This window comes from Cyrtonyx montezumae, unplaced genomic scaffold, assembly GCF_038088225.1.
Source record: "Cyrtonyx montezumae isolate F1298 unplaced genomic scaffold, pur_monq_1.0 scaffold_13, whole genome shotgun sequence".
In the NCBI taxonomy this organism is placed as follows: Eukaryota; Metazoa; Chordata; class Aves; order Galliformes; family Odontophoridae; genus Cyrtonyx; species Cyrtonyx montezumae.
Window position 1 is genome coordinate 13,147,356 of NW_027071859.1, and position 19,327 is coordinate 13,166,682.

Genomic DNA, 19,327 nt, shown 5'->3' on the forward strand with positions numbered 1-19,327 from the left:
TTTAGCTGTTGACAACAAAGCTCCAGAGAATATAATTTCCCAGCGATCGCGTTTGCTTGCTAATTTTACCTGCTGAAGTTCTTGGAAGCACCGTCAGAGAAAGAAACATGAGCTCAGTAAACCAGAGCACATTTTCCTTGCAACTGACTCCTCAAGTATCTTTATTAAGTCATAAGGTTCAGTGAAAAATTAGAGCTTGGCCAACAAATTAACTTCCAAACAGTCAGTATCCATTGTACCTCTGTATGAGATTTTATGCTCAGACAACCTGCTGAGTGCTACATTCTGTGAACAGAATATAAGGAATTCTCACCCTGCCAACATTTTATTACCATCACTAATCACATTGAGAATGAATTTTAATGGCTTCATTTTGTTTTCAAGGCAGGTTCTTAATGTCAAAGTCTAATTCTGCCTTTCTGCACAGTTGTACAGTTGTTACAGATTGTAACTTGTGCAGGCAGCACAGATTCTTCCTTCTGTGCAATAAAGACCTTGAAAGAGGAAACCTCCTTTTCCACTTATTTCTTTTGGTATTATGTTTCTTTTCAGATATGTGCCAGAGTGTAAATACAATTATTATAAATGTTGTCCTATGGAACTTCAGACAAATCAGCCTGGATACCTGTAGGACTCTTTTGTTATCAAAGAACTACAGAACTCAGCGTCCTAAAATCACCCCTGGCAGCTGAGCTGAATGGAATCCCAGATGAGACCAAGAGAGGCTTTGCTGTTGAGCTGAGCAGTAATTCACAGCTCCGTTACACTTTCAAATTCATAACCTTTGGCTTTGATTTTATGAATTCCTTTTCTAGTAATGCATCTAGTTTTATTTGCTGGTGAAATAAAACTGTTATTAAAAAATCTCTGACTTCAGGCAAAGGCTTCTCAATCTTTCCACTACACACTAGAATGAAATGTGCTAATAATAGCAAGCTACTGCAGGAGAGACCCAGGGTTAGCTTTGAGTTGATAATGATTATCAAATCAACAAGTGAACCCATCTGTGTTTGATATTTCACCTTAAGCTGTATGTAGATTCGGTAAGTAGGAAAAATAATAAGTGATGAAAAAAGTTTGGAAATCTGGTACTGAGATCAGGTGTAGCCCGTAGCCAGAGTATGGTCTCTCTCCACCTTAAGTGGCACTAAGGACCATGGGATGTTCACTTGGAAGAGTGGAGGACAGCGAATCTTCAGAAAAATTAATGCCTCCTTAGATACCCACATTTCACATCAGAAACTTTGAATCTGAGGTGGCCAAATAGCCAGGTCACTTTAATATTGCAGAACAACATTTCCCAGAGAAAAAAGCACAGCACTTAAGTTACCAGGATGCTCAAGTTACTTGCTTCTGTTGAACAGCAACTGCTAAGACAGTCAGCACAGTAACCCATTTATTAGCTATCTGGCACATCATATATTCTCTCCGGAATAGATCTAGGGAAGGAAATTCAATACAATTCTCCTCAGTGTTGCTAAGCAGGGAAGTGCCACACCTAGAGAATTTCAACGGCATTCCTACTCCCACTGAAATGTTTATTCACTGCACTTGAAAGGTGGGAATCACTTGTTGCTGGAATAATTTTCCACTGTACCACCCAACTCTTCTGTTAAATTTACTTTCAAGCTGATATTGGTCTATCAGAAATTGTTTCAATCACTGTAATAGTAGTATATAAAAATGATATATATAATACATAATAATATTATTTATAAAATTATTCAAGACGTGGCTGGACATCTTTCCCAGCACACTGTATATCTGAAGCCTTTGTCATCTTGAGCACTGTCCAACTCTTGGAACTTTCCTTCCCCAGGAAGCCCCAACAGCTATGAGCATTTCTACTGTGCAGCCCATGAACCCGGTGACTGCTGCTCCTAGAGGAATGATAGTCAGACATCCTGCATCCAAGGGTGACCAGCACCAGGTGCTTCTGATCAAGAAATCCAGAAATGGAACAATAACCACATGGAAAAAGACTTTCCCCTTTCATACATTAGCACAGTGATTCCATCCTTTCACTAAGGTTGTCCTTGCCACTGCCTGTTCCCCTTCTCACTTCCTCTGCTTCAGTGCCCCCAGCCAGGCCAATTCCTCTTTGCCTCCTGAAAGTCTCCTTCCTACAACCCCACATGCCAGCTGTTTTCCCCTCAATGCTTTCCCAATCACTTCTCCATGACTTTACAACTTTGCTGCTCTTTCCCAGGTTAGTGTTTCTCATCAGAGACCCATTGGGGCTGCCCCAGAATCACACAAGATATTCTCAGACTCAGGTTCCCATAAGCTTCATGGCCACTTTTGGATTTCTACTCAGCTCCTTGCCTCTGTGAGATCCTGTAGCAGAAAGCTTCATTGGATAATCATGTGATCACAGAACTGTAGGGGTTGGAAGGGACCTCTAGAGATCATCAGATGCAACCCCCTGCCAAAGCAGCTCCCTAGCCCAGGTTGCACGGGTAGGCATCCAGGAGTCCTTTGACAATTTTAAACATCTCTCAATAATTTCATTACATGAGGGCACAGGATAAACAGAAGCCGATTTCTTTTTATAGACTCTGTAAGTGCTCTGTCATGAGAAGGGAAAAAAAAAACAAACCTGTAATCATTCCAAAATATTTAAAATTATAATATTATCTCATGGAAGCCTTGGTGTGAACTTTATTTTCTGAAATGATTAGATTATGTCTTCTTATTTTTGACAAAATAGTTTTTCCACTTTAAGATTAGTTGAAGATATTTTTAAATACAGTCACAACTCTGCTGTTCTGGGGCAGTATCACTCTCCTAGAACAGTCAAACTTTCTCCAGCTTTTTCACATTGCTGGAGTTGCTGAGAACAAAGCACATGAAACCGCTTTTCACTACTTCCTCTGTTTTACACTTGCTAAGGAGAACGAGCAATAAAAGGCACAATGACAGCAGAGGTAAGATGCAAAATGCTTCATGTCTGGCCTGAACACAGTCTCAGTGGGGAACTTCAGAATGGCACACAGGGCTGCTAACAGCACAGATGCCACTTTGTCTAGGATAGATCTGAGATTTGTGTCTGATACACTCTGGGCATTTATGAAAATCAAATTCAAATAGAAATGACACCATCACCAAACCCAGATTCTGTGCAATTGCAAAATGACCTGCTGCATGAGTATTGTGTTGTATAGAATCCTGTGGTAACTGCAATACCCTGTTCTCAAAACAGTTACTAAGTCCTTATTGGCTCCCTACAGGCAGTAACAAGTACAAATTCACTTTCTTATCCATCTTGTTGCTTCTAAGAAAAAAGGAAATTGTCAAGCTGCTGTTAACAATGCTACTAAACCTTTTCTCTAACACATCAGTATGCAGTTTGCCAAAATAATTCTCCTTAATCCATCCAGAGTTTAAGTGCTCAGTCAACACATCAGTGATGCAACAAGTACAAAGACATTTCCTTCTGCTTATATAACTAAGAAAATGCAAAACAAATATGTCAGTTTTCTTGAGGATTTTAAGCAGAACTACATTTACATATGAATCATAGAGGTTGGACAGACCTTGAAGGTCCTCTGGTCCAACCACCAACCCATCCCCACCATGCCCACTGACCATGTCTCTCAGTGTCACACCTCCATGTTTCTTGAATAACTGCAGGGCCAATGTCTCCACCACTTCCCTGGGCATCTTTATTATGCTTTTCTTAAAAATATGGCAGCTGATTTCAAATCTCTTTTTTTTTTAACTGAGCAGAACTCTCACTGTTCTGATACCATCCTCTCTTTCACTGAAAAATGTGTAAACACTGAGGAACGCCAGCAGCTGGACTATGCCTCAAAACTCCCTGAACTGTGTCCTCTGCAACAATCCCTTAGTGCCTCTGAGGCTGCCAAGACAGCACTGGAAATGTGATAAAAGCACTGACCAGAACTGCTGTTATTTTTTCAGGTGAAAACTGGAACAGGGATAAAGGGTGGAAGACAGTCAACAGGCAGAGAATGTGTGGAATTAATTTTCCTTTTCACTGAACAGCTGGGTCTTTAAGGAGATAGGAAAGAATAACACATTTTATTCCTCACATTATTCCAGTGAAAGGTGATGAATTACCAAGGCAGACTGCTGAGAGGCAGACACCAAGGTTCTGCTGTCTCTGTTTGTAGCCCCACTTCCCTTTTCCACTTTGTAAACCTCTGTAACCCTGAGCCTTACACACAGAGTCTATCTCTCTTGTACTTCTTCTGCTTTGTATGATTGACACACATAATCACAGAGTATCACAAATCTGCCTTTGATATATTTAGCAGCTGCTGTGAGATGTGGCGTGGGAGCTGAGATCTGAACATTCCCTGTCACACCAAGAGTTGCTTATTAAGGGAAGAATGCTGAAATCCCTTACACATCCTGTATCATTCAGATCATCATGCCCATGCTGTTCAAATGCCAGACATCAGAGCTCAAGTGCTTGTGAAGCATGCTTTGATACTGGAGAGAGGGTGATAAGAAGGAATATAATGTCATCTTCTCCGTAACCTTCTTTATATTTGGATGCTGTCTGTTGCAGAAGCTGAATCACAAAATGCTTCACCCTCTGACACACAAAACAGAACACAACTATAATACTATCTGTGATAATAGTGGCTGACTAAGACAGCAAGCAGGGAAGGCACTAGAGAAGAAGTTTGAGGCTGGATAAAAGTCAGTAAAAGCATGCTGTCAGTTCCCTTTTGCCTTTTGTTTCCTACTAAATTACCACATCAATCCATGTGATGGAGAGCTCTACCTCCTTGCCACGTCAAAGTCGGAAAGAAAAGACTAAATGATCTGTTTGCTTAATGAGTGTTGGCTAATTTTTGTCACAAAGGTCACCATGATGGAAAGCAAATAATTCCCTCTCACAAAGGTAAAACAAGTGGAGCTGGGACCTGGGTTCCCAACCCTCCAAATGCACCTGTGGTAAACACACAGCACAAAGAAATTACTACCTTGTGTATGGCAAAAGCTGCCAGTCCCACCCAAACAGACTGGATTTTATTTGTCTTGACTATTTATCTGCGTTACTGTGTCACCTCAGAGTCCAGGTTGAACACAAAATCCTGTGTTGTTCCCATGCTTGATAGCTGACACTCAGGGAGCTATGAGAATCATGCTAGTTCCTCTTACTTCTGGTTATTTCTTTCTCTTTCCTAACATTTCATCAGTCAAACTAAATATATTAACATTTTGTTAGAAAAGCAAGAATTTATTTATGAATATGACAGTACCATATTTCTCTACCATTTCCTTTTCTAAAAACTCGCACATATTTCCTCTGAAAGAAATTCTGAAGATTACAGTGAAGAGTTAGAAATTTTGCTAAGCAAAGGTCCCATCTCTGAAAGCACAATTGGAAAGCTTTTTGCTTCAACGTAACAAATACTTCAGGCATTTTTTTTAAGGGACAGGATGATTCATGGAGAAAATGCCCTTCTACGGACTTGCAAAACAAATCATCTCACATCTAAAACATAATAAAAGTTTACAGACACTTGGCATAAGTAGTTTGAGCATTTGGTTAAGAGAAAGGAGATTCTGAACCTCCGTCTTTAGTCCAGAGTTCTTCTGAAGACTCATGTAAGCTTTGAGGCTGTGTTATGCTTTAGACCATTAAACAACACTGTATTTTCTCTTGATCAGTTCAGGAAATTCTTAATCATATTAGCCCCTTTCAACCAACCTTCTTCCTCCCCCAACCCTCGACCCATGAAAAAACTCCCAGTGCTATACACCACCAAGACAGATATCCATGCTATATTGACTTTATTTATAAAGGATCATTTGGATATGAATGTCACATTCCTCTAAAAAGTTTAAATTAACTAACCAACAGGTGAATACTGCACAGCTGATGCTATTTACATAAGACAATGTCCATCTTCCTTCCCAAAACTTAAACAAAGCCAATCTGAATCTTTCTTTATGAAAGAAAAACAATGAAATACATAAGCACACTGATTTCTGCCTGTTATATTGTAAATAGCAGCCTGTCTTTTGTAAATTGAAATCTAAGTCTCTCATACTTACTGAAATTACCTTTTTCTTGTAAACATTCCAAAATTTGCTCTTTGGCACAGTCATATTCACATCATCATTTCAAGACTGATACTGTAAAGGCTTCAGGCACCTAATGGCACTTCATCAATATAAAATCAATGACATCATTATTGGTGTATCCAGCAAGAAAGACTGCCTAAATATTACCTTTTGGCAACGTCTACACTTACCCTTCTTGCATCCAGACTGAATGAAGTTGACACAGATTCTATAAAAATAAACATGAAATCTGAAACTTAAGAGAATACTTTGAAAAATCTAAACGAGGACTGTGATCACTGACTTCACATTTAGAGTGCACAAGAATACTGTGATGCCTGGTGCTCTTCTAGAACATGCTTTTAGATGGTCAGCTAAATTACTCAGAGACATAGTCTCTATTTTCTCATTTTATTTATGCACCTTGGCAAGAAAATATCCCCAGTAAGTATATTAGGAGTGTTTCAGAACCATCTAATATGCTGTCTTGAATGCACTGTGCCTAGCTTGAAGTTTGTAGTCAGTGCAGTAGATTAGTCAGAAACCAAAAACATCAATGTTCTAGTTGTAAAGTTCACTTGCAGGTAAATCTCACCATGTGGTGTTCTCAGTTATGCCAGGCAATTTCATTTTCATGTTTAAATGTTCAGATTTCGTTGTTAAATCTACTTTCTCGGCTCTTCTTTATGCTATGAAAATCAGACATATGATTATGCTTCCATCCCAAGATTTCTGTATACTAAAACTATCCAGTTGGCACCTGTTAAAAAAAAAAAAAGACTCCAACTGGGCTTCACTTCCATTCTGTAAGAATTATACTTCACATATCTTCATTAAAAAGCCTACCTGGATCAATCAAGAGCAATATACTACAATTCCTGTTGCCTTGTACCAACTGTTAGATAAATAAGACTTGTAAAACAAAATCACAATCTGTTCCTCCACTTACATTTCCTATTGCTGGAATGAACAGCAAGTTTTCTAAAACTCTTGCTTATCAACTCACATGTGCCCTTTTTTATGTCAGAAGAAATGCATTTATTGATTTCCTTTCTGATTGAAATTTTTTTGCTGCCAGGAGGAATAATGAGTTTCTGCGTCTTTCCCAGGAATCAAGAGTTACTTCCATCAGACAATTAAATTAGAAAATTCACTTACAGTGTCTGGAAATAAGAGGATAAATTGATTCTAATAGACAGTGGCAAGCAGTCTTGTTTCTCCTCAGAAAGCAGAGCCTCTCGAAGACATTACATGAGATGGTGGTAACTAGTCTCCCAAATCATTGTGGTTTTTTTCCTAGTTGTTCAGGAATAGTGTCTACTATCTATTAAATATGTCGTCCAGTCAGGAAGAAAAGTGGTCTGTCCTCTTTTGCATTGGCAGTCTGGAATTCATCCCTCAGTCGAAACTGCCATTCATCTTCCAACTCCAGCCGGACAACTGTCTGGCGAAGAGAATTCCGATCTTGACAAATAACACACAGAGTGGCACCTAAGTAAACAGTCAGTGAGAAACCCATGTGAGTATCACCCTTACTCTCAAATCACCCATCTCCCACCACCTCTTAGCAAGAGGAGTTTCCACTATTTGCAAAACAGGAGCTATAGATATTCTTGAGTGAAAACTAAGACATGCGGTTGTTTTGGAGAGCTGCCTTCAGCTTCCTGCTTATCAGAGTCTTCTGTAACTTGAGATATCTAGTATTCATCTAGTACACAAGACTAGCAATACATTCCTTCTCTTTGGAGTAAGAAAGGCCAAAACTGTCAAGCCAAAGAGGGTGGTGACAGAAAACAAAATAACACCTTAACTCCATTACTGTTCTAGCTCTGCTGATCATTACCTTGTTGAGTGAAACCCTCACTCAACAAAACACAACACAAGCCAATCCCCACAATGGCTAATTAAGCTCTGTGTGTTTTGCTGAGCAGAAATGATCTAATATGAACTATTTTGACTGGCATGCTGATACAATTTCAACACATACTCGTGATTTCCTGTCTTTTGAAAAAAGTGCTCAGTCAAGAGGAAATAATTACCTCACCTGCACTCAATACTCTGAAAAAGAGAAGGTGACATAGGCCAATAACAAGAGAGTCAAGTGGTGTTTAATGCTGAAGTGACTGACTGGAAGGTCAACTAAACTGCCAAGAGAGACAAGGAACTCCTGAATCAAATCCACTTTGTGCTACACCCTGCAAAAATCAGCTGATTTGTGCAGGTTGACAGCATCTTGTCTCAAAAAAACCCAACCAAACAAAAACCAAACCCAGAGTAACTTTGAATGAGAACAGTCCTTTTATACTTAAAATGTGGACATTGCTCCAGAGTGGGAATAGACACAGGGACCCACATGGCTTCAGTAGCATGTGCAGGTTAAAGTACTGTATACGCTAATTAGTGCCACATTATTAACTACAACAAAGAACATGGCAGTTTGTAACTTTGCCTTTTTAAGAAGGCAGTGGCTATGGTGTTTATACTGCAGTGACAGATACAGCTGAGTGAAACAAATCCCGAGAGCACAGAATCTCTACAACAGCAGCAGAACAATCCAGAAGAAGTTGCAATACAGACAAAAGTGATTTGTCTCCAGTGCTGTCCATGGTCATTAGCATTATGTGAAGAAATTTGTTATTAAGAATAAATTTTCATGATAGAATTTATATTTCCAGATACAGCAAACAGATTTTGATGGAGTCTTATCATCATCCATTTTCTCTTGATAGTAGAAAAAACACCACTTGCAAGAACACAATGGGTAAATGTTTCATACATATATCTTAATCAGTTTCAAATACAAGCTAATAAGTTATGTCAATACACTATACATAGCAACATAGATCCAACACTGCTTTCCTATCAGCAGAGCTCTTAACACTGTTATAGATCAATCATCAAATATCAGAGATTTTAGGGTGTATAAATAAGAGTAAAAATATATACACGTACATATGCAATTTTTCACATAAAATTCAAAATCAGTGGTACCTGTCCCACTTTCTTCCTAATTTTCCAGAGTCTATGTCATATAATTCCCTGTAATAAAATTGTTACAGCTCACCTTTAAGAAACTGGAACTTCTTCAAAAAGCTAGCTACAACAAAGGAGTCGCAGAGGTACAGCAAGAGACCACTGAACGTCAAACCAGAGGAACTGATATTAAGAGAGTGAGGCCGTGAACTCACATAGCAAACTGCAATCTGATTGGGAGAGGGGTAAGAAACACAGAAATTAGCTTCCTTCAGGTTTCTTCATATCAACCTTATAGTATTTGCACTTGATCCACCTTCAGATTTGCTTCCCAACTCCAAATATTATGATCCTTATTGTTCCTTTGTAACAATTCCTCTACTTATTAAAAAGCAATCTAAGAGCAGTATCTGTAAGTATTCATTAGTCATAGTTATTCATTACTACTATAATCATGAGGTTTAGGTATGAAAGGTTTGAAAGCAGCAGTAACGATGGCTTCCCACAGCCATAACTCTATGACCTGTGCAGCACGGTTTATCTACACAAGCATAAATATAGTAATTGCACAGTCTGACACAAGAAGAACCCTCTAGAAAGGTCTAATGCCATTTACATCACAGAAGGATTACTCAAATCAGTACAGTTGTGCTTCTACATAATTGCATGAGGTTTCCTACTGTCTAATTATTTTTTCTATCACTACTTTCCTACTCCAGTGGGAACTAGGAATAATTATAGCATCCTTTCAGGTTTTATAAACTTCATCCTCTACATATGAGGATTCCGAAGTGCCTTTCTACTTAGATGGGGGAGACCTACATTCAGCAGGAATCAGTGTGAATCAGTGGAGGAAGGTTGACCCACAGGAACAGAAACTGGCTCAGGATGTCTCTATTTATTCTATTTGTGCACTATATAGATGCAATAGTTCCTTCAGTCCTACTATATCACATACTAGCTCAGATAACAATTCCAGAACTGAATTTAATTTATTTTACATACTGAATCATTTACAGCTGATAGGATGCAGTGGATAAAGACACTAACAGTACAGTGCCTTTCCACAGACTTTGTTTTTCTAGGCATGGAGGGAACCTGCAGGAGCTCAGCCAGAAAGGACTAAAAGATACGAAAATGTTCTGGGAGCAGCACAGATTGAAAGGTCATTACACAGCTGTTTTGGTAAAGAAGTTAGTAAATGCAGCAAGACTGTTTTTCATTTAGCATTTAAGTCAAGTGAATAGATAAAAATAGTTCAGTGAAAATCAGCTCCTTACTATGCACTTCTACATGACCTACATTTGTATTTAAATATAACCTTGGCTTTAGGTCCAAAGCCACTGGGGAGAGCCAACAGCTCTTGAAAGCTAATGTCAGCTTCTCCCATTCTGACTGCGTATCTCTGTCTCGGTATTTGCTTCTCTGACTCAGCTTGTCAGCCAAAAGCGGACTCAATTTTTTGTATTTTAAGGTGCTTTCTAAGGACTAGCTAGTATTTGTAAAACATTTGTGGAAGATATGTGATGTAAGAAGGACCAAATTACAACAGACAGGGAAAACGCTTCTTAAAGAAAGAAAATTTGTTCTAAGTTAGTTAAAAATCTAATACCACTCACAAACTCTATTAGACAACTCTGACATTGCTCTCCATGTACTTCATTTGTAATTTCTCCAAATATCTCTATGATACCAAAAATTCAACACTCTATGATTCTAATATTTGTTTATTTCAAGGCTGTGTTGTGAAGGAATCCATCAACAAACTCATCCAAAAAACACACAAAATACATTTCTAAAGCTGACTAAAGATTTCTTTGTTTCATACCTGTGGTCCTAAGTTGAGGTAACAGTCCACAGAGAGCACTGGATGTCTGTAATTCTTCAGTGAGAGGGGGAAGAAGCGATGGCTGTGATACTGGAGATATTTTTCTAGGAGTAACTGAGCAGGTGCTGCCAAGAAAGTATGCTTGCTGTCAGGAGCACAAATGTATTGAGCAGGTGAGATTGAAACTGGAATGTCAGATACCTATGAGGAAAAAATATTTCTGGTACAGATCAATCCTGATCAATCATGTTGCATTTATCTGAATTCTGGTTTGTACAAAACACATCTCTATCCAGAAATCTAGGATTTATGTAGAAGTCTTTCAAACAAACATATCTGCTACTAAAAATGTTGAGAGCTTCAGATAACTATATTTGTATTTATAGAGTCTTAGGGGTTTCTTCTTTGATACTGAAGTACTCCTAAGTATCAAATCATATAAAGATGAGTAATCAAAACTATAAACTTATAGTGAATGGTTATCTATAATATAAAGTGATATTTTGGGTAACTTTGGAAATTGGATTTCATTAAAAAAAAAAAAAAAGCAAACATACCCCATTACTGGCAACTGGGTGATGACATTAATATCTCAGCTCTACTGCTTCCAGGGTACAAAAGGGAAAATTAAATTTTAACAACAAGGAAGCAGAGGTCTCATTCCCACCTTAGACTTAATGTGGAAGGATCTTTGTCCTCCTACTGCAATTTGCTTTTTCATGACACTGAAGTGATTGAACCGACAAATAAGAAGGCCAGCACTGTGGACACGCAAGTTGAAGTCAACATCGTCACAGGTAAATCTAGGAAGAATAAAGTCACAGCACTTCAGAGGAAGGCTTCTCATCAGAGACTAACAAATACAAGCACCCAGGGTCTTTGGTCAGTACCAAAGGAAGGACAGCTGTCAAATATATCCATGCTGCATTCAGCAGTAATCAACTGGGGAAAGAGACTTCAGCTTTGTAATAATGAGGCCAGTAGCAATGACCAGAATGAGTTCAAGAAGATTAGAATGAGGGAGGGAACCACTAGGGAGTAGAAAAAAAAAATAGAAACATAGGGGAAAGCAGAAAGAGTAGCAAAAGGCCAGGGAAATGACCCAGGAGTTAAAACCTGTCTTTGCTCTTAGTACAATAATGCAGTCATAGAAAAAAGATACACTGATTTCCTTGACCTAAATAAGGTCAATGAAATTAATTCCTTTGACTTCTAAGGAAATGAAAAAGGTCCTACATTTGTTCTGTCAAATGCAAAACAGTCTGCCTAATCATTTTTTCCCTTAGACTACAAAAATCTATTGCAACAGTAGAAGAAAAGGCAACAGGCACAAACTAGAACACAAGTAAGTTCCATACAAACTTGAGGAAAAATTTCTTTTCTATGAGGGTGGCAGAGCACTGGAACAGGCTGCTCAGAGAGTCTCTTTCTCTGGGGATATTGGAAGAACCATCTGGATGCTTTCCTGTGTAACCTATGGTAGGGAACCTGTTACAGTAGGGGGTTAGACCTCTAGATGTCCCTTTCAACACATACAATTCTGTGATTCTGTGATATCCACTAATTTTATTTTATATTCCTCTACAGAAATAATGCAATTTTACATTAGAGAAAAAAATTGAAGACAAAGACTCTTCTCTCAATCCAGCAGAAGTGATGAGACATAGGAATAAAGTAAGCAGAATGAGGCCAAACAACCTTGAGCTAAATTTGACCTATTTCAACAGTAAGATGGAACAGAAGGTAAACTTCTAAAGCTGACAACATTAAAATCCTCTGGCCTTGGGGAAATTCAGCCTCAGTTTGCTACTGAGAATGCAGATTTGTACAGCAAACAGGATGACGTGCAGAACTGTGGGACAAGGCTTGGATTTAAAACAGCTAAGTAGTTACTGCAACAGTATACATCAGTAAGAAAAATGCTATTTTATTATATGTTTTGAAAACCCTGTTTGATTTTAACAATATCTATGTGGCTATGTGTTATCCATGACTCTCAGTGTCTCTGTGTTTCAAAATATACCTTTTTCCTTGCCAGCTCATGCTTGGAATGTCATGTAATGCTTCAGCTTCAACATCACCCACATACAGCAATATGGATTAAAGACACAGACAGGAATGCATGATGTGGTCTGGCATTCCTGACCTTTTAGTGCTGCTGCTGATGCTCATATCATTATATTATATCAATATTTTATTGCACTGTCATTTCCTTCATTAGCAGTTCATAATGCTTCATAAGACAATACCACTAGACAGCCTGAGAGCACAGTTCTGTACCAGAAAATGGATAGGAGCAAATTTTAAATGCTATTTTAGTGTCAGATTGGTAGTGATAAGAATTTAGGTCATCTGTTTATCCAGACTAATGAAAGCAGAAGAGCTTCCACACAGCTAGAAATAAATCTGGACTTCAAAATACATTCTCCTGAGAAATACATTAGTGTTTTGTTGTGCATTTTAGATGACTTCGACTATCCCAAATAGCTTAAAGAAAAATAAATGTTTTAGATTCCATGTCGTATGTGTCAGCCCCATCTGGACATATTGTGTACACTGAGGTGCTGAAAGACTCACTTTAGACAAAGGGATCCTACCTCTGACAATAGCTATGATATTCTGTTGTGATAAATGCTTGTTTCTCAGAACCAAAACCCCAGGGTTTTCACATAAAACAGTGAATGTCTATGAGGTGATGCACCTACTGAATGCAGTTCTAGTAACTGTGGTGATACTGTTCACAGTGGTATTTTAATCTGAAATACTCTATGTGAAATAAATGAAAAAAATGGGAGTTCTGTGACAGCAGAATGTGAGAAACAATTACTAATGTTAATGATGTTAATTTACTCCTTTCTTCTGATTTTGCTGATAAAACATACATGGAATAGAATAAGAATAGGAAATGGAATAGTTCAGTTAGAAGGAGCACGCAAAGATCATTTAATCCAACTATCTGACCACTTCAGGGCTAGCCAAATGTTAAAATATACTATTGAGGGCATTACTTAAATGCATCTTGAACATTGACAGGCACGACCACTTTGCTAGGAAACCTGTTCCAATGTTTGACCACCCCCATGGTAAATAAATCTGTCATAATAGCTATTCAGATCTGTGTTATGCTCCTCAGCATAAAACAACAACAAAAAAACAACAGCTGTATCTCATTTCCATGTCAGAACAAGACTTAGGTATGCACTACCTACCCACACAGCCCTGATTTCCTTTGGATGAGTCCAAGTGAACAGGAAGAGAAATATGATATTTATCAATAAGACCACTTGGACAAAACTGGGAGACATACATTACAGGGCACATTGCTTAGTGCATCTACTCCAGAACTCAAAAGACTGCTTATTTGAAACTATGGGGATTGATGTCTTTTTCCAACTACTGGCAATGAGGGAAGAATTTGAATCTTAAGGAAAAAAAATCTGTTTGCATTGCATTAACAACCTCCTAAAAATCCAGCAAGAGGGTTTTTGTAAAATGTATTAGTTGTATTTCATGTCTTTTGAAAGGTGTTACAGATTTACTTACCTGTTCTGATTGTATTGTACATTCTGTGTCAGATCAACATTTAGCATAATGAAATCATGTACATGGCAACAGGAGAATGGCTCCTTGATCTCAGCAGTGTTTGTTTTACTGGACCATTTCCTCATCCCGATTAAGGCATAGTGAGTGACATTGGGAGTTGTTTCAATACGTTGCAGAATGTGCTTCAAGGAAACATTTCTTTCAGTCCACGTATAGTCACTACAATAATTAGGAAAGTGTGTTGAGATACAGAGAGAATAATCAGAATCTTATTCAGCTGAACAACAGCTCTCAACAGCCCATAGTAGTTAACCAGGTAGATAACTTCAACGTTGTACTGATTCATTGCAACTTTTTACAGAGTAGGCTCAAAATTTAAAACTAACTAGTGCTTATGTGGTGGGGAACTGATATGCCAGGTTGGAAATTTATCTTAGATCTCTCAAAGTACTCACTCAGATTTAGAGATTTTTTAAGTTATGTTGCAATGTACCTGGACAACGACCATTAGAGGGTTGCTGGCTTGGTGCCATGACTTCAGTGCAAAATATAAGATTGTCCTTGCCTACCTCTCAAATCCACAAATTTCAAACCTTTCACGAGTTTATTTCTTTTTGAAGCTTTGCTATAAATCCCACATTACCACCATTCTGGAAATAGACAAAGACATCTAGTACAAATAATGTTCTAAGGTAGTGAAAATGAAAATACTTTTTGGAGATTTGGGGAATTGAAAGAACCACACAGATAGACAAATGATCCATCAGAAATCAGATGCTCTATTAGCACAGAAATGTATTTTAAATTCCTTAGAAAAATCCTTCTAAGAATGTACACAGGAATAGCTGTGTTTGCTCAGTGTATCAAGGACTATTTACAGAACTTGAAACCTGCAGTTCTAGTTTGAACCAGAGTCAAACTATAGAACAAAGGCTGCAAAGCACTTAAATCCTCAGGGTACAGGAACGTAAAACAGGCACTAACCAGTGTGGAAAACAATTTTTCATTAGGTAAATAACTATTCTCTGTTTGCATAAGGTAAAAGTAGTACATCAAACATGTCATTTTAAAGCTGACATGCAGTGAAAGCTTAAAAGAGATCAGCTGAAAAAGCATGTGGTCTTCTATTTACCTTTTCCTGTCTCCCGAACAATCAACTTCTACTGCATTCCACATAACGCAGGAGTCATCTGAAATGACAATGAAAGGCCAAATATCCTGGGGCTTTATGCCCAGCTCTTCCTGCCGATTTCGTTCTAGCTCCAAGTTATGATAAGACAGCTCTTTTATCAGGAAGTGTGCTGCACCTGAAACAAAAGACATAAACCATAAGACAAAGAGTAGAGGCAGAAATTGTTTGCCTTTAACTTGGAATCCTTTTGAAGGGTTTTTTCTGGAGCCCAGGGAATGACTCACTCTGAAGATTTCAATGCCCTAACACTCCTCAGAGCCAACATACTGTGTCTCCAGCCAAGCTAACAACTGACAGAGCCCTCCGTGAAAGTGTGCCAGATGAAGCCTGATTTCTGTGGTAAAGATTTCTTAATATCTGAAGGTTTAGTGACTGATCATTTTAGCGTGACAGATATTTGCCTCCACTATCATCTCTTAGTGTAAACATCTAGAAATCATGATTAATTGAATAACATAGGAGCGATTTCTCTTGACTCTCTATTCTCAATGGTTGTCACTACTGCTGTCTACAAATTACATCACTAATGCAAGGTGTTGATTATTTCACAGATATTATCTTAACAGAATCTACCTAAGATATGTACCCTGCTCAGTATGCTCAGTAATCTTTACCCATCTCATTTCTCCTCCACGCATATCTGAAGCTGTATTAGTGGGCTTCCAGTTTCATGAACTCACATGTTTCACTTTCATGAGATGCTGCAGTTACCTCATCTACCAGAAACTGTAAGCACAATTCACTTAACAAACAGAAATATCTAGCAATATTTGGAGCTCTTTGGGTACCTGAGGTATTTATGCAGAACTAGAAGTGACACAGCTTTCTGAAAATAGCACACAACTTAGTTCCAGAAGAAAGCAGAGTAGGTAATTCAATCTGAATTAACTACACTGAGTTATATTTAAACTCGATAGAGAAGACTAATTATTTTCATGATGTGATTCATCTAGCTTGTTCCAGGTGATCTGGATTAAGTGAACTTCACCTAAGACTGTTACACATTGTCCTCAAAGAGAATCCAGATCACCAGATATGGTAGCTATAAGGTATATATCTACATTTCACTGATGAATAGCACCACCTCAAGGGCCCAAGTCACATGTCCACATTTTTTTATGTCACAATATATGTCACACTTACCTACTCCTGCACTGTTGAAAATGCTTGGAAGAACAAGCATAATGTGGTTGGGCCAGTACTTCTTATATATGGCCATTTCATATTCCTTGACAACTAAAACATGCAAATGACTGGCTCCATCCATTGCATGATATAAATTGAAAAGCCCATGTTCATGACGCCCAGTGGTGGGTGTGAAAGTGGGGCTTTTTATGAAATCTTCACTCTGTAAATAAACAGAAGTGTAAGTTTCTGTATTAAACTAGGTATTGTTTAAACGAGAATCAGAACAAATCAACAGAGTAAACTGGCTAAAGTCTCACTACACTGCTAAATTTTAAATCAACTTAATGGGAAAATAAACAACTTTTATAACAGCTGTGAAAAAGAAAACTCCATCTATTGGCTTACTTGACTGGTGAGAGAGTGCTGAATTGAATAGGACTGCTAATTTTGACCTGCCAAGTACACATGGACCTTGAGGCTAGATCTGGGAAAGGGTCCAGATCCAGTATAACAAAACATGGTAAGAAACATATTAGTCCAAAACTGCAGTACAAGTGTTCTGACTGGCTAACATGCCATCTTGAATGCATTTAAATTCACTAGCTATTGCCAAGTTTGATAGTATATCTCCATAGTGCCCTGTTTCTACAGACATCCAGAACTATTCCAGTTTGAGCAACTGGTCTCAGCCTGATGCCTACTAAGGCTGCTAAGGACCCAAAATGGAAATATGCCTCCTGATAGCCCTTGCAATTAAGCACTCTACACTAAAAATACCAAAGCACAATGTGATGGGTTTAATTCCTGTGGAGTTCTACAAATTTAATTTAAAGTGCATTGAGAAAAACATTTTAATCTAGTTTTATAATCTAGGTTTATATCTCTCAACACTTTTCCAGTTTGCATCAAGGCTGCAGGCACCATTTTGAAGTGGATGAACAGATAAAGAAGCAAAGGAAAAACAAATATTTTTGGCAAAACCTCAGAGCAAGTCTGTCACGGAAGCAGGAAAAGAGCCCACAACTACACAGTGCACGCTTCAAGTTATGTAGGCAAGTACAAGCTTACTGAAGTTTAAACCTCATATTGTACAGTTGCTGCTGTGTTGCTGTGTGGGGTCTCCCATTTCAAACTTTGAGGACATAAATGCCCAAATGAAGGGTGATACTGATAGATTATCACGTACTGGAAGCAGCTTATTTTCTCAAGTAGTAAAATAGTGCTTACTACCACTTCACAAACTGCTCCAATAATGTGTGTAGCCCTAGCCTGTACCACTCACAGCTTCATCATAAATATGGATATTAAGAGCACTGTAAAGGCCAACATCATAGACTGCATAGCTTATCAAATGTATCACCTTATAAGGTGTTTTCTACAAGTGTATCCTGCAATTCTTTGGGCAGTCTTAAAGCCATGGCAAAGAGTCTTTGAAAACCTTGTTTTTGTAAGGAAGCATCTGTGCGCTTCTGCATAATAGGATTGATAATCCACTGCATTTCTTTAGAGTAAAAAATTGCTTCCTTACAGTCAGTAAGCTGTATGAACCATATCTCTGAGGCCAATTGCTTAAACTGTTCTCACTTTAACGCCTTAAACCCGTAATGAAAGAACTTTAATCTCAGATAAGAATGTATATGTGAAAAAATCAGTCTTGATACTGAGAAAAAGAAATGGCTTATTAGTGGCTTGGTGATTTTGCTTGATGTCTCTTTCTGGCAGAAAATACAAGCTGTGTCAGGTTTTTATCATCTCTTGACAGCACAATCAAATGTAAAGAATCCTACAATGAATTTCAAAATTGGTCATGTCTCTCTCCCATATATGGCCGTAAATATAATAATCCATCTACCTTATCCGTGACTAGTGGTAGCCTCATGCTTTCCAGCTGTCTTCCTGGTTGGCTAAAGACAAAATGATGCTCCTTTGACTTTGGAATGATAAAATGAAGCTGGATCTCTTCTCCCAGCATGGAATAGGAAAAGGCAAATGCATGCAGAGTGGACTCATAAAGCTGAAGGTGGGAAAAATAGGATAATTCCAGTGGTTAGTGACAGAATTATCTCCTACAAAGTCTCACTGTGGCTAATATGCATTCATAGTATTACCAAACGCATAATATCCACCTGAGGACCCAAAATTATATGAGGAACAGAAACTCTATAGACCCCAGATCTGATGCCTAGTTAAGGCAGTCAAATCTCAAGAAATAAAAAAATCAGTTCATCAGCTCTTTCTTAGTTTCCAATGCTTACAAACAGCTTCTAGGTCAATTTAGCCACAGTGAATAAACAAAAAACTGTGTTTGGGATGTTATCTGGTCCCGTTTCTGATCTAAATATTAATGTCTGAAAATCTTTACCTGATACCTGGGATTGAAACCCATATACTGATGACACTGTTCACAGTGATGGTAGGTGTTATACGCTGCATACTTGGATAGTCTCATTCTAGTTGTTTGACGGTGGGTGTACATATCCTCCTGCCTTCTGCTTTTGGGTCTGTCTATTAAAAACAGGAACAACTTGTATGTAACGTATATTCAAGGCCAGAATGTATTCCCTCGTGATAATTTTTTTCTGTGACTGTAATTAAATTCACCAACAATGGCAGGATTA

The 19,327-nt window shown here is 38.2% G+C and overlaps 1 protein-coding gene across 2 annotated transcripts in view; it reads right to left on the minus strand.

The window, feature by feature from the left end:
- Positions 1–7,339: 7,339 nt before the first annotated feature.
- The window catches only part of GREB1 (growth regulating estrogen receptor binding 1), a 52,992-nt gene continuing 41,004 nt past the window's right edge, over positions 7,340–19,327 (minus strand). For both annotated transcript variants that reach the window (XM_065730709.1, XM_065730708.1), the window contains exons 24-32: positions 19,072–19,214; positions 18,562–18,723; positions 16,725–16,929; positions 15,522–15,696; positions 14,390–14,608; positions 11,514–11,649; positions 10,847–11,047; positions 9,110–9,248; positions 7,340–7,536 (exon numbers count right to left, since the gene is read on the minus strand). In XM_065730709.1, the coding sequence (XP_065586781.1) occupies positions 7,373–7,536; positions 9,110–9,248; positions 10,847–11,047; positions 11,514–11,649; positions 14,390–14,608; positions 15,522–15,696; positions 16,725–16,929; positions 18,562–18,723; positions 19,072–19,214 (1,544 nt within the window). In that variant the 3' untranslated portion in view covers positions 7,340–7,372. The remainder of the gene's footprint in view (positions 7,537–9,109; positions 9,249–10,846; positions 11,048–11,513; positions 11,650–14,389; positions 14,609–15,521; positions 15,697–16,724; positions 16,930–18,561; positions 18,724–19,071; positions 19,215–19,327) is intronic.